This window comes from Cetorhinus maximus, chromosome 7 (genome assembly GCF_964194155.1).
Source record: "Cetorhinus maximus chromosome 7, sCetMax3.hap1.1, whole genome shotgun sequence".
In the NCBI taxonomy this organism is placed as follows: Eukaryota; Metazoa; Chordata; class Chondrichthyes; order Lamniformes; family Cetorhinidae; genus Cetorhinus; species Cetorhinus maximus.
In genome coordinates this window covers 5,983,107-5,998,169 of record NC_135885.1, presented here as the reverse complement: position 1 = coordinate 5,998,169, position 15,063 = coordinate 5,983,107, and the positions used below count along the sequence as shown (strand labels likewise).

General features: G+C 43.1%; 2 protein-coding genes across 3 annotated transcripts in view; one reads left to right on the top strand and one right to left on the bottom strand.

Annotated features, from left to right (window-relative positions):
• LOC144682565 (BTB/POZ domain-containing protein KCTD14-like) overlaps positions 1–15,063 on the bottom strand; it is a 1,380,231-nt gene that overhangs the window by 367,157 nt on the left and 998,011 nt on the right. The window lies entirely within an intron of this gene.
• The window catches only part of LOC144682557 (diacylglycerol O-acyltransferase 2-like), a 71,051-nt gene that overhangs the window by 19,514 nt on the left and 36,474 nt on the right, over positions 1–15,063 (top strand). The window contains exons 2-3 of the mRNA XM_078544993.1: positions 10,618–10,746; positions 11,856–11,963. Coding sequence (XP_078401119.1) covers positions 10,618–10,746; positions 11,856–11,963 — 237 coding nt within the window. The remainder of the gene's footprint in view (positions 1–10,617; positions 10,747–11,855; positions 11,964–15,063) is intronic.

Sequence of the window (15,063 nt, the reverse complement as noted above, 5' to 3'; positions counted from 1 at the left end):
AGTTCTGAGCTTCAGAGGAGTCTAGGTGTCCGATGCATGAATCACAAAAGCTAGTATGCAAGTACAGTAAGTAATTAGGAAAGCGAATAGAATGTTATCACTTATTGCGAGGGGAATTGAATACAAAAATAGGGAGGTTATGCTTCAGTTGTACAGGACACTGAGACCACATCTGGAGTAATGTGTACAGTATTGGTCTCCTTTTCTAAGAAAGGATATAAATACATTGGAAGTAGTTCAGAGAAGGTTTATCAGACTAATACCTGGAATGGGTGGGTTGAATTATGTGGAAAGGTTGGACAGGCTAGGCTTGTACCCGCTGGAGTTTAGAAGAGTAAGAGGTGACATGTTTGAAATGTAAGATCCGAGGGGTCTTGACAGGGTGGATGTGGAGAGGATGTTTCCTCTTGTGGAAAAATCTAGAACTAGGGGTCATTGTTTGAAAATAAGGGTTCGCCCATTTAAGACCGAGGAGGAGAAATTTTTTCTCTGGCGGTAATGCCTTTGGAACTCCCTTCCTCAAAAGGCAGTGGATGCAGAGTCTTTGAATGTTTTCAAGGCAGAGCTAGATTGTTTATCAAGAGTCTATGAGGTGAAAGGTTACAGGGGTAGGTGGGAGGTTACAGCCTGATCAGCCATGGTCTTGAATGGTGGAGCAGGCTCAAAGGGCCGAGTGGCCTACTCCTAGTTTGTATGTTCATACCTAAAGGTGATGGCCAGATATCTTGGAGCATTGGAAGGCTGGAGAACGTTACGGATATAAGGTGGGTGGGCGGAGGGGAGGGGGGGGAAGAGGCCATGGAGGAATTTGAAAATAGGGATGAGAATTTCAAAATTAAGGCATTGGCCAGGAGCCAGTGTTGAGCGCAGGGGTGATGGGTGGTGATGGGTGAGTGGGACTTGATCTGCTTTATGTACACCTGCATATCCAAGTCTGTTACTGTTGGGTGTGCAATGAATAAGTGGGTGTTAGTGCTTGTGTTTTTTTTAATATATCCTTTTATAGGCAAGGCCAGCCTTTGTTGCCCATCCCTAATTGCCTTTGAACTGAGTGGCTTGCTAGGCCATTTTAGAGGGCAGTTAAGAATCAACCAGGTAAAGACAGCAGGTTTCCTTCCCAAAGAGGCATTAGTGAGCCCGATGGGACTTTATTTACAATAATAGTTTCATGGTCACCATTACTGAGACTAACTTTCAATTCCAAATGTCTATTCATTTGAAATCCCGCCATGGGATTTGAACCCATCTCCCCAGATCATTCACCTGGGCCTCTGAATTTCTAGTCTAGTGACATTACCACTACGCCACCATCTCCCCATTGTTTCATTGGACCAGCACCTCCTGAGGGCTGAGTTCAAATCCTTCCATAGAAAACTGAATTTGCATAGAATTGCCAGCAGTCCATTCAGCCCAAAGAGACCTCTTTCCACCATATTTTATCCAACCCTACCTGCACGTGTTTATCTGGCTTCTTCTTAAAGGGTCTGTAATTTTGGACTCTTTCCTCCACCCCCCCACACCAAGTGGAAGCCTCGGTTTTGCCACCCTATCGAACCCCTTCATAATTTGAAGATCTCTATAAGGTCGCTCCTCTTAAGACCCTCGGACTGTTTAACATTTTCTGATCATTCTAACCTCTCGGTTCCCATAGATATCACCCAATCCTTTCTCTTTTTTTGCACCTTCACCAGCTCGCCCCTGTATCCTTTCTTGTAATATCGAAACCAGAACTCTGCACAATCCTCACTTGGTTCGACACAATTTTAATGTGCCCTCTCTGCTTTCTAACGAATCGCAGTGGTGTTTGTTTACATTTTTTTTAATGGCCTTATTAACTTGTTTTATGTGCAACAGTCATTTTTTTTTCTTAAAAACACAACTGGTTTGGTTGAGGCTTGGCTTTTGTGTGACTCCGATCCTTTACTGGCACCTGAAGTTGTCCAGCTAACAACCCAGTTGGACAGAAAGACCATCACCAACCCAACTTCAGATTAAGGCTAGGCTGGGTAGTAAATGAGCCTGGTCAGCAAAGTCTGCAAGTTTGGACCAATTATGGTCACCGAAACTGGATTTAACAGGATCTGACTTATAAAGGTCGTGAAAAAGGGTTCATACACGATGATATCGCCTTGGGTAAACTTTGTAAGTCTACTCAGTGTGTATTTAAATAAACATTTGCAGTAATTTTTGTTGAATATCTACGTTCCTAAAAAAACAGAGAGAGAAATAGATAACACATGTGTTTACTTATCAAAACTCAACCTGTATTGTTTCAAACTCTAGCAGAACCTTGCCAAACATTTGCAGCTGTAAACGTGTCCTCTGCCCTTGGATTCGGTTCTGGCCAGATCTGATTATTCATTTTCTATATAGTTTCATCATAGATTTACGACACAATTTACAGGTCCTCCAGATTCACCCCGGCGACAATCCTCCACACCAGGTTCCTCCCATCCTACTTCATTTAACCCTATCAACACATTCTTTTATTCGCTCATATCACTGAAAAGAGAGACATGTTGTCAAAGCTTTTCATCTTGCACTTAATCAGGACAAATGCGAGAATGCCAAATTTCAGATGATAATTTATACTACAGGAGAAAAGGGTAGTGATTGGTTGGCAAGTCAGTTCTGATTGGCTGAGATGTTCCCATGGGAAAATCACTGGGGACTATAGACTCCCCAAGCTCCCAGGCAAATTTGGCATTCTTGTGTTTGTCTTGATGAGTGTGAGATGAAAAACTTTGATAACATGTCTCTCTTTTCCAGCAATATTCAGTCCTGTACTATCAAGCGACTTTTCTCCCTCATATGTTTATCTATCTTTCCTTTAAATGCACCTCCATTATTCACCTCAACCGCTCCCTGTGGTAGAGTTCCAGATTCTCATCACTCTCTGGGTAAAGAAATTTTGAAATAGTGACTACCTTTGCTCCTAGTATTGGGCTCTCCCTCAAGTGGAAAGCTCTTTATGGTGTCAAACCTCTTTCTAATTTTAAAGACCTCTATCAGGTCACCCCTCTTTTATAAAGAAAAGAGTTCCAGCCAGTTCGGTCTTTCCTGATAATAACAAACTCTCTGTTCCTGTATCATCTTTCTAAATCTTTTTCTTTTGCCTTTTCATCAGAGCCTCTATATCCCTTTTGCAATATGCACAGCACATTCTGTTCCTGTCCTAAGTACAATAATGCTCCATTGATGTCTCATATAACCATGTCCTCTACAATATTATTCCTACTCCTTTGGACGGAGGCAGACAATCTTCTAGAGCAATGCTTGGTCACAGGTCAAACATGAGCTAATGTATTATTAGGGCCGTGTGCTTATTTTATCATAAGTTTCTGGTCCTAATCTGCAATGACTTTTTCATTCAATGGGGACATTTGCCTTCTGATAAAATATCTTGTACCTCAATAAATTTCATTAGTGATCGATCGTAAACAATCCAAGTTGATCAGGCAGAAATGTGCCACTGGACATTTTCACAATGATAGAATGCTGTGTGCATGGAGTTTCTTCCCCTTCATTCTTTCTTGGGATTTGGGCATTGCTGGAAAGGCCAGCATTTGTTGCCCATCCCTAATTGCCCTTGAGTGTCTTGCTTGGCCATTTCAGAGGGCTGTTAAGAGTCAACCATGTTGCTGTGGGTCTGGAGTCACGTGTAGGCCAGACCGGGTAAGGATGGCAGATTTCCCTCCCTAAAGGACATTGGTGAACCAGATGATAGCTGCCATGGTCACTATCACTGATATATTCCAGATTTATTACTCGAATCCAAATTCCACCAGCTGCCATGGTGGGATTTGAACCCATGTCCTCAGAACGTTTTGGCCTCTGGATTACTAGTGGGGAAGTAAAAGACCTTAAGGGCAGAACATGAATCAAGGAGCCTGTATTTCTTCAAGGCAAGGTCAATCTATTGTACTTCAGAATCAATCAGAACAGGCAAGAGACCTCAGTAAAATAATTTTGACAGAAGGTATCAGGAGTGGTAATATAGATTAGTGGCACGGTTCTAAACAGTGTACAGGGACCAGAACCTGGAGGTTCATGTGCATCGACCTTTGAAGTGGCAGGACATATTTAGGGTGTAGTTAGCATAGCAGATGGGATCTTGGGCTTCGTAAATAGAGGTACTGAGTGCAAAAGTAGGGAAGTTATGCTGCACCTTTATAAAGCTCTGGTTGGGCACAGTTGGAGTATTACATCTGGTTGCTGTCCTTCAGGAAGAATTTGAGGCTGCAGAAGAGATTTGTCGGAATGGTTCCAGGAACGGGGGATTTTAGTTCCAAGCTTAAGTTGGAGAAACTGATGATGTTTTTCCCTTTTTTAAAAACAGAAAAGGAGATTGAGGGGAGATTTGAGAGAGGTGTACAAGATAATGACAGGTTTGGATGAGGTAGACAAGGGAAAACTGTTCCCATTAGCTGATGTTACAAGGACTAGAGGATGAGAGATTCTGGGCAAGAGTTACAGGGGGAATGTGAGGAAAAGCTTTTCACGCAGCGAGTGGTAATGACCTGGAACTCGCTGCGCACTGGGGTGGTGGAAGTGAAGACGATGAATGATTTCAAAAGGAAATTGGATGGGCCCTTGAGGGGAATAAGCCTGCAGAGCTATGGTATAGAGCAGGGGAATTGGACTGACTGGATTTCAGTACAGAGAGCTGGCATGGACTCGATGGGCTGAATGGCCTCCTGCATACGACTCCATGACTCTGCTGTAAGGAGAGCAATGCCCCTTCACTGTTCTCTCTGCTCGAGAGAGAGAGAGAGAGAGAGACACAATCAATCTAGTTAAGAGTTCAAGCCTGCATTTTGTCACCTCAGGAGACTGATGCCTTCCCTAGAAAAATAATTTGATATAATGTGCATTTTTGCAATTAAAAGATTTGATGGGAAAGGAGCAGGGGAGTGGGGCTGATGTGATGGCTCCTTTAAAGAGCCAGCATAAGCATAATGGGTCAAGTGGACTCTTTTTACAACCCTCCCGGAGCCGTGTTCCTTCACTTCTGCCCTCTTGCTCATCCCTGATTTTTCTATCACTTCACCATTAGTGCCCGTGTCTACCCCCAAATTTTCTCTCCAAACCTCCCCCCACCTCTCTTCTACTTTAAGATACCTATTTAAAACTTACTACTGCACCTGTCCTAATGCCTCTTATGTGTCTCGCCAGTAAATTTTGTATGACCGCTGCCGTGGGCTTTGGGATATCTTGATAAAGGTTGTATATAAATGCAAGCTTGCTGTTCTGTGCTGCGGTTCTGGCTACTATAATAGATTTTGTGTAAATGTATAGCTTGGGTTATTCTGTTTTTGATCAAATGTCCTGGTTAAAACCATCAAAAACCTACTTGTAGCTCTAGTCTTTGTGAATTTTGAATGCTGCTTTCCAATTGTTCCATGTGACACCTGATGCAATCCTAAATGTTGACATGGCCCTGATTATTTCACTTTGCATGGTCCCAGTGTATGTGCCAAAGCTTATCAGGTTTAAGATTAAAGTTAACTGTACAGAAGCATTTACTGTTGCATTTGAACATTGGCCAAATAATAGACAGTGTCCTCTTAAGTGACCAGCTCAAGCTTCTAAATTTATTTTTAAGAAAAAAAAACTACAATTCATGATTCGGCATAGACACATAGACTGATACATAAGGCGCAGTTGAAAGGAGGCCATTTGACCCACCATGTCTGTGCTGGCTCTTGGGTAGGGATCTCCAATTAATCCTACACCCACTACTCCTTCTCCACAGCCCTTTTAAATGTCCTTCCCTTCAAGTGTTCATCAAGTTCTCTTTTTTTTTTGTTCATATTCTTTCATGGGATGTGGGCGTTGCTGGCAAATTTGTTGCCCATCCCTTATTGCTCTTGAGCTGAGTGGCTTGCTAGACCATTTCAGGGAGCAGTTAAGAGTCAACCACATTGCTGTGGGTCTGGAGTCCAGTGAAGGCCAGACCGGGTTACGAAGGCAGATTTCCTTCCCTAAAGGGCATTGGTGAGCCAGGGTGTGTTTCTACGCTCATTGATAGCTGTCAGGTCACCATCGCTGGGCGAGCTTTCAATTCCCAATTTATAAATTCAATTTAAATGCCAGCAGCTGCCATGGTGGGATTTGAACCTATGTCTCCAGAGCATTAGCCTGGGCTTTTGCACTAGTGGTTCAGCGACATTACATCCAAACAAAGTATTTGCAATTTTGAATTGATCCCAATTGTTCTCCTTGGAAAAGAGAAGGTTGAGAGGAGATTTGATAGATGTGTTCATCAAATCGTGAGGGGTCCAGACAGAGTAGACAGGGAGAAATCGTTTCCATCGGTGGATGGATCAAGAACCAGAGAACACCAATTTAAGGTGATTGGCAAAAGAAGCAATGGCGATATGCAGAAGTGTCTGAAAGCTCCTTACAGGCAATGAAGTACTTTCAAAATTTAGCCACTGTTGTAATGTAGGAAATATGGCAGCCAATTTGCACACAACAAACTCCCACAAACAATAATGTGATGATAACGAGATAATCTATTTTGTTGATTGAGGGTGAAATATTGACCAAGACACCAGGGAGAACTCCCCTGCTGCTCTTCAAATTGTGCCATGGGGTCTTTAACATTCATGCTAGCAGGCAGATGAGGCCTCGATTTAACGCCTCAGTTGAAAGACGGTACCCCCAACAGTGCAAAGCTCCCTCGGTACTGCACTGGAGTATCAGTCTTAATTTGTGTACTCAAACCCTGGAGTGGGGCTTGAACCTAGGACCTTGTTAAGTCCGAGGCGAGAGTGCTACCAACTGAGACACGCCTCAGCAATACAAAGCTTTTGGAACCTTTTTCCCGCTAACTCAAGGCTGAGTAACCACCCTTCAAAATGCACGCTTTGTCTACCGCTGTTATTTAATCCTCATTTAGACACTGCAGAGTTCCTCATCAACACACTGCATGTTTGACTATTATATTTGAACCAGAGGGCAGAATCTTAAGATAATTGGCAAATGCACCAAAGGAAGATGATTTTTTTTTTGCACACCAGTGAGATGATATCATCAAATGTACTGTCTGAACGAGTGGTGGAAGCAAATTCAATAGTAACTTTCAAAAATATGAAAAGAGAGACATGTTGCTGAAGCTTTCGTCTCGCACTCATCAGGACAAATGTAAGAATGTCAAACTTCAAACGATCGCAACAATTTATACTGCAGGAGAAAAGAGTAGTGATTGGTTGCCACGTTAACTCTGATTGGCCAAGGTATTGCCTTGGAGAAAGTAATGGGGAAGTATAGGTTTCCCCAGGCTCCTGGGTATTTTAAAAACATGAGGCTTGAACATATTCCTTTTGTTTGCAGAGCTTGGGTTCCTGTGTATGAATTGCTTATGTTGCTTATAAATTAGTTGTGAGTGTAGCTATTAACACAGCGGCAAGGGCTGCCCAATTTCAGAATCGCATCTAACGGTAGATAAATTGTTTTGGGTTTTACCAGCGTGGGCTGATTGAGTATGGACTGTACTGTTGAAGGGTCATGTTGGACTCGAAACGTCAACTCTTTTCTTCTCCACCGATGCTGCCAGATCTGCTGAGTATTTCCAGGTAATTCTGTTTTTGTTATGGACTGTACTCTGCCTGTTACGAACAATCGAAGGAACATGCTGTTTTCTTTCGATCAGCCAATCACTAGGACGTACAGCCTTGTGTACCTGGCATCACACTGGCACTGAACTTCATACACAACATCATGCAATTGTGTGGTAGGCAGAACCCCCTTTGGACTGATGGCAGCATCTTGTTAGCAGAAAATACCACTCACATAGCCACTGCATAGTAGCATTGTAAAACGGTTTGCTTAACCTGTTCAAATTTTAGAGATACTTGGCCTTTCCAGGGTAATTTGAGGTAGACAAGGCACTTTTCAGGTCCAAAGTGTTAGCCTTTGACCCATTTGTCTGTCAGCAGCAAGGCTAATTGTACCTAATGAGGGTGAAAAGTGATCAAAGGTTCAGGGGGAAGGTCCAGTATCTACTTGTTTATTTGGAATAGATTAACTTGAGAGAGGGGGGAGGAGGGAAAGCCTTTGTTCAGATAACCTGAATTTAATATGGGATACGGGAGGAATCTCAATCAAATGAAATCAGTCCTAACCTTGTATTTTTGATGTTAGGAGTAAACCATTTCAGACGAGTTTTTAGATTTCATGCTTATACTGCGACTCTTGTGATCATTGGGTCTACTTGTGCAGGACTGAAAACAGTGACTCAGTTAATCAAGCGATTTGCTTTAAAAGAGGTCAGACTCTGTGGAAGACCTAGTTTTAACACTCTGCACACACTATCTACCCCATGACCGTTCCCACCATCCCTAATTGTCTGTTCACAAGTCAAGAATGAGCAAATGCGTGCTGCTTTTGTCAAGCTATTGTTAAACCAATATCCTCTCTCAGTCCAGCTGCTGCTCACCTGTGCCTTTGTTGACCTCTTAAACTCAACTATTCCAATGCCCTCCTGGCTGCCTACCCTCCATAAGCTTGGGCTTATCCAAAACTCTGCCCATATCCTAACTTGCACCAAGTCCCATCTACCAATTACCCCTGTGCTCACTGACCTTAACTGGTACTTGGTCTTGATTTCTGAACTTCCCAGCCTTGTTTTCAAACCTTCCCCACCCACTGAGAAGAGAGACACGTTGTCGAAACTTTTCATCTTCCACCCATCAGGACAAACTCAAGAATGCCAACTTTCAAATGATCACAACAATTGTGATTGGGCAGCACTTGCTGAACAATCCTAAGTGTGCTAACGAGCACTTGCTAAGTACACTAACGAGCAATTTTAGATAATCAATCAAGTTGATAATGTGGCTCATTTACACTTGCTAGAAGCTGCATTCATTCATACGCAGGGACCCGTTCTCTGCAAACGAAAGAAATATGTTCAAGCCTTGCACATTATTTGAATTACCTGGGAGATTGTTGAGCCTATAATTCCCTGTTGGCTGAGGCATTGCCATGCCAAAAGCAATCAAAATCAACTTGCTAACCATTCAGCACCCTTTTCTAATGGAGTATAAATTTTTATTGCTGAAAAAGAGAGACGTTACCAAAGTTTTTCATCTCGCACTCATCGGGACAAACACAAGAATGCCAAATTTGCCTGGGAGCTTGGGGAGCCTATAGTTCCCAGTGCTTTTTCCATGGCAACATCTCAGCCAATCAGAATTGACTTGCCAACCAATCACCATCCTTTTCCCCTGTAGTATAAATTGTTGTTATCTGAAATTTGGCATTCTTGTGTTTGTCCTGATGAGTGCAAGATGAAAAGCTTCAACATGTCTCTCTTTTCAGCAAAATTCAAGGTCTGTACTACCAAATGACAACTTGCATTTACTTGGCATTGTGCCGTTTACTTGGGAAATATTTCTGTCACTGTTAATGTGGGCAGGTAAGCCTATCATAGCAAGGCATGGCAAGCAGCAACAGAGACGTATGACTGGTTTAACTTAACTAGTTTAATTTGTGTTAATGGTGCTTGAAGATGGAGTGTTGGTGAAGAAACTGGAGAATTCCCTCCCTTTTTCTGGTTCATTCCGTAGGGTCATGAGATTGGTCATCGGTTAACATTTTCCTTCAGAGGTCAGCGCCTCTGACATTACAGCACTCACGAAGTGGGCGATCAAGGCTGTGTGCTCAGCCTGAAGCTTGACTATATATCTATCTGTGCTGATTATTACCCATAGCTCAGTAGTTAGCACCCTCGCCTCTTAAGTCAGAAGGTGGTGGGCTCAAGCCCCCCTACAGAGACTTGAGCACGTAATTCAGGCTGTTAGACCCAGTGCAGCACTGCCACAGATGCCGTCTTTCGGGTGAGGTATTAAATTGAGGCCCCGCCTTCTCTCCAAGGTGGGCGTAAAAGATCCCATGGCACTATTCTGAAGAAGAGCAATGAGTTCTTGAGTGTCCTGGGCCAATATTTATCCCTCAAATCAACATCACAAAAGACAGATTATCTGGCCATTATCACATTGCTGTTTGTGGGAGCTTCTTTTATTTTATTCATTCATGGGATGTGAGTGTCGCTGGCAAGACCAGCATTTGTTGCCCTTGAGAAGGTGGTGGTGAGCCGCTGCCTTAAATCGCTGCAGTCCATGCGATGTGGGTACACCCACAGTGCTGTTAGCGGGGGAGTTCCAGGATTTTGACCTAACAGTAAAGGAACAGCGATATATTTCCAAGTCAGGATGGTGTGTGACTTGGAAGAGAGTTTGAAGATGGTGGCGTTTCCCATGTGTCTGCTGCTCTTGTCCTTCTAGGTGATAAGAGGTTGCGAGTTTGGAAGGTGCTGTCGACGATGCCTTGACGAGTTGTTGCAGTGTGTCTTGTAGGCGTTGTACGCTGCTGCCACAGTGCGTTGGTAGTGGAGATGTCTTGTGTTGCCTTCATTTCAACAGTGGCTACACTTTGCAAACTATTTAATCACTGGGACATCTTGTGGTCATAAAGCACTATAAAAATGGAAGTCTGTCAGCCTTGCACTGAGCCAAGCACTCGTTCGCCAAAATGCCAAGTGCAATTTCAAGATGAAACTTAAACCTGTAAAAATGATGGACTTACCTTCTTTGTTTCAACCTTTTCTAGGAACTGGTGCAAGTATTCTCTCTGCCTTGAGTAACCTACCATCTCTTCCTTGGTTAGCGAGGTCCAAGATAGAACGACACTTGCAAATGATCTCCGTCTATCAGTGGGTTATATCTTTTCTAATTATGGGTAAGGTCATTCTTTCCAACGATGTTTTCGCTTTATCTGGTTGAAAATTGAAGGCCGTTCTTCTAAGAATGTTTGTTTGTTTGTTTGTTTGTTTTTGAATGGTTGTATAATTGAAGTGCAGTCAGGATTTAAAGGATAATGTCGACAGAGATTTGTTTATAATGGATATGGGGAATTTTCATTTTTGGCTTGCATATTTTGATGAAGATGCATAAACTGTTCCTCTTTTTTTTTTAAATGGTTGAGATGGGAATGTAAAAACTTGAATGGCCATTCAGCCCTTCAAACCTGTTCCATCATTCAGTTAGGTTATTGCTGATCTGTATTTTTAATCCATCTACCCATCTTAATTCCATACCCCTTCATGCCCCTTACCTAATGAAAATAGTGAGCCCACAATGGTAGGAGCGTTTGTCCTTTGCTTTTATTGGGGATTTCTATATTCCTATCTTGGGTCTCAGTCGATAGGCTCACGAATCTTGTCAATGGTTCCTTGTTAATTCACTCTAAGCTAAACTAACTCTCTTGTCAACTTTCAGAATGGCCAATATCTGCTGAGAATACTTTTTCTCCAAAGGGAGAGAATAATGACACCCCTCCAGAGTGAGGTGCAATATGTGTTACCAGACTGATAATCCAGAGGCCTGGACCAATGAGTTCAAATCTCACCATGGCAACTGGGAATTTAAATTCAGGTTAATTACATAAATAATCCACCTGGTTCACTTGTGTCCTTTAGGGAAGAAAATGTTACTGTCCTTACTCAGTCTGGTCGATATGTGACTCCAGACCCAGGGCAATGTAAGTGACTGCCCTCTGAAATGGCCTAGCAAGCTATTCAGTCGTGTTCAAGAAGGCAGCTCACCACCACCTCCTCAAGGACAATTGGGGATGGGCAATAAATGCTGGCCAGTGACATCCACATCTTAAAAAGAGTAAAGAATTAAAGCTCCGCTGCATTTAATGTGGGGATAGGATTACTCGATGGTGACTCCAGGTGCCAAAAGTGGAAGGATGTTCTATTCATCACCATTGTATCATCTCTTTATTTTGATTTTAGCCAATTCATCTTCGAGAGCTTGACCTATGTTTCTGATTTCATGTTACAGGGATTACGTGCACCGTGACCATGTGTTACATCTTCTTCACTAATTTCTGGCCGATTGCAGCTTTATACTTTTCCTGGCTAGTCATCGACTGGAATACACCAAACCAAGGTTAGAAACCAGGGCAAGGGGCAGACCTGGTCAAGTTGGGGTGGGGGTAGGCCACGGTTCTATCTGACTTTATGCTTACATTCTCTCCAGGAAAAATAAACTGCATGTCCCTCATTTGGCAGCTTTGCCACCAGAGTAAAGCTGTAGGACAAAGCAGTCCACTAGCTTAAATATTTACTCCCTCAAACACTGACGCACAGTAGCAGCAGTGTGCACCGTCTACAAGATGCACTGCAGCAACTCATCGAGGCTCCTTCGACAGCATCTTCCAAACCTATAGCCTCCATCACTTAGGACAAGGCCAGTAGTTCCACTGGAACCCCACCACCCACAAGTCCCCCTCCAAGTCACTCACCATCCTGACTTGGAAATATATCACCCGTTCCTTCATTGTCGCTAAGTCAAAATCCTGGAACTCCCTCCCTAACAGCACTGTGGGTGTACCTACACCACACGGACTGCAGCGGCTCAAGAAGGCAGCTCACCACTACCTTCTCAAGGGCAATTAGGGATGGGCAAAAAAATGTCGGTCAAGCCAGCGACGTTCACATCCCATAAATGAATTTTTTTTTTTTTAAAAGTTGCCCAAAGGTAAAAGGAGGTGGAGTTCTGGATGCTCACCTCCCTCTGATTCAACAGAAGAAATAGGAGCTGGAGGAGGCTATTTGGCCCTTCGAGCCTGCTCCGCGGTTCAATAAGATCATGACTGATCTTCTACCTCAACTCCACCTTCCTGCTCTATCCCCATATTCCGTAATTCCCTTTGGGGTTGATGGAATTTTGGTTACTGTCTTCAATATACTCAGTGATTCAGCATCCACAAGCTATCTGGGGTGGAGAACTCAAGATTCACAACCGTCTGAGTGAAGAAATTTGTCCTCATCTCCAGTCTTAGATGGCTGATCCCTTTATTCTTCATCTGTGCCTCCATGTTTTAGATCCTGCAGCCAGGGGAAGCATGTTCTCAGCATTCACCCTGTAAAGACCATGAGATGTAGGAGCAGAAGTAGGCCATTCGGCCCATCGAGTCTGCTCAGCCATTCAATGAGATCATGGCTGATCTGATAATCCTCAACTCCACTTTCCTGCCTTTTCCCCATAACCCTTGATTCCCTTACTGGTTAAAAATCTGTCTATCTCAGCCTTTAATATACTTAACGACCCAGCCTCTACAGCCCTCTGCGGTACAGAATTCCACAGATTCACTACCCTCAGAAGAAATTCCTCCTCATCTCTGTCTTAAATAGGTGACCACTTACTCTGAGATTATGCCCTCTGGTCTTAGACACTCCCACAAGGGGAAACAACCTCTCAGCATCTGGCCTGTTAAGCCCCCTAAAATTCTTATGTTTCAGTAAAGTCGCCTCTCATTCTTCTAAACTCCAGTGAGTACAGGCCCAACCTACTCCACCTCTCCTCATAAGAAAATCCCTCCATACCTGGGATAAATCTAGTGAACCTTCTCTGGACTGCCTCCAATGCCACTATATCTTTCCTTAGATAAGGGGACCAAAATTGTTCACAGTTGGTGTGGTTTAACTAGTGCCTTGCATAGTTTAAGCAAGACTTCCCTCCATTCCATTGGAAATAAAGGCCAACATTCCATTTGCCTTCCCTATCACCTGCTGAACTTGTACAATAACTTTTTGAGATTCATGCATGAGGACCCCCAAATCCTTTTGTGCTGCAGCTTTCCGCAGCCTTTCTCCATTTAAATAATATTCAGCTCCTCTATTCTTCATGCTAAAGTGCATAACCTCACATTTTCCCACAATATATTCCATCTGCCAAGTTTTTGACCACTCGCTTAACCTGTTTATATTCCTCTATAGACTCTGTCATCCACTAAGATAAAAGCAAAATACTGCGGGTGCTGGAAATCTGAAACAAACAAAAATTGCTGGAAAAACTCAGCAGGCCTGACAGCATCCGTGGAGAGTAAGACAGAGTTAATGTTTCGAGTCTGTATGACTCTTCTTCAGAACTAAAGAGAAGTAAAAATGTGGTGAAATGTATACTATTTAAGGGGGGGTGGGACAGGTGAAGCTGGATAGAAGGCCGGTGATAAGTGGAGGCAAAGGTGAGATTGCAAAAATATCATAAACAAAAGATCAAAAGGGTGTTGATGGTGGTGATATTGGCTAAAGAAGATGCTAACGGTGACATTAAGAGTAGAAAGCAGAATGAGCAAGTGACAGATTGCCCGAGTGGGGGTGGGGTGTTCTGCAAACATGACCCAGACCTTCCTGTCACTTGCCATTTCAACACAGTGCCCTGTTCGCATGTCTACATGTCCGTCCTTGGCCTGCTGCAATGTTCCAGTGAAGTTCAACGCAAACTGGAGGAACAGCACCTCATCTTCCTATTAGGCACTTTACAGCCTTCCGGACTGAATATTGAGTTCAACAACTTAAGGTCATGAACTCTCTCCTCCATCCTCACCCCTTTTTGATCCCCTTTTTCAAATATTTATTTTAAAATTTTTATATATTTTCCCACCAATCTCATTATTATTTTTAAAATTTATTCCCATCCATTGTTTTATCCCCACCTTTTAGCCTATTTTGATCTTTTCTCCCACCCCACCCCCCCTCCCTCACTAGGACCATTTGTCACTTGCTCATCCTGCTTTCTACTCTTAATGTCACCATTAGCACCTCCTTTAGCCAGTATCACCACCATCAACACCCCTTCAAACTTTTGTTTATGACATCTTTTGCACTCTCTCCTTTGCCTCCACCTATCACTGGCCTTCTACCAGCTTCACCTGTTCCATCCCCCTTTAACAGTATATATTTCACCACATTTCTACTTCTCTTTAGCTCTGAAGAAGAGTCACTTGAAACATTAACTTTGTCTTTCTCTCCACAGATGCAGTCAGACCTGCTGAGTTTTTCCAGCAATTTTTGTTTTTGCCTTTGTCATCCACATCGCTTGCCTTGCTACCTATTTTTGTGTCATCCGCAAACTTGGCAAATGGTGCATTTACTTCCCTCATCTAAGTCATTAATATACATTGTAAATAATTGTGGCCCCAGCATTGATCCCTGTGGCACTCCACTAGTTACAAGTTGCCATCCTGAAAATGCCCCCCTTATCC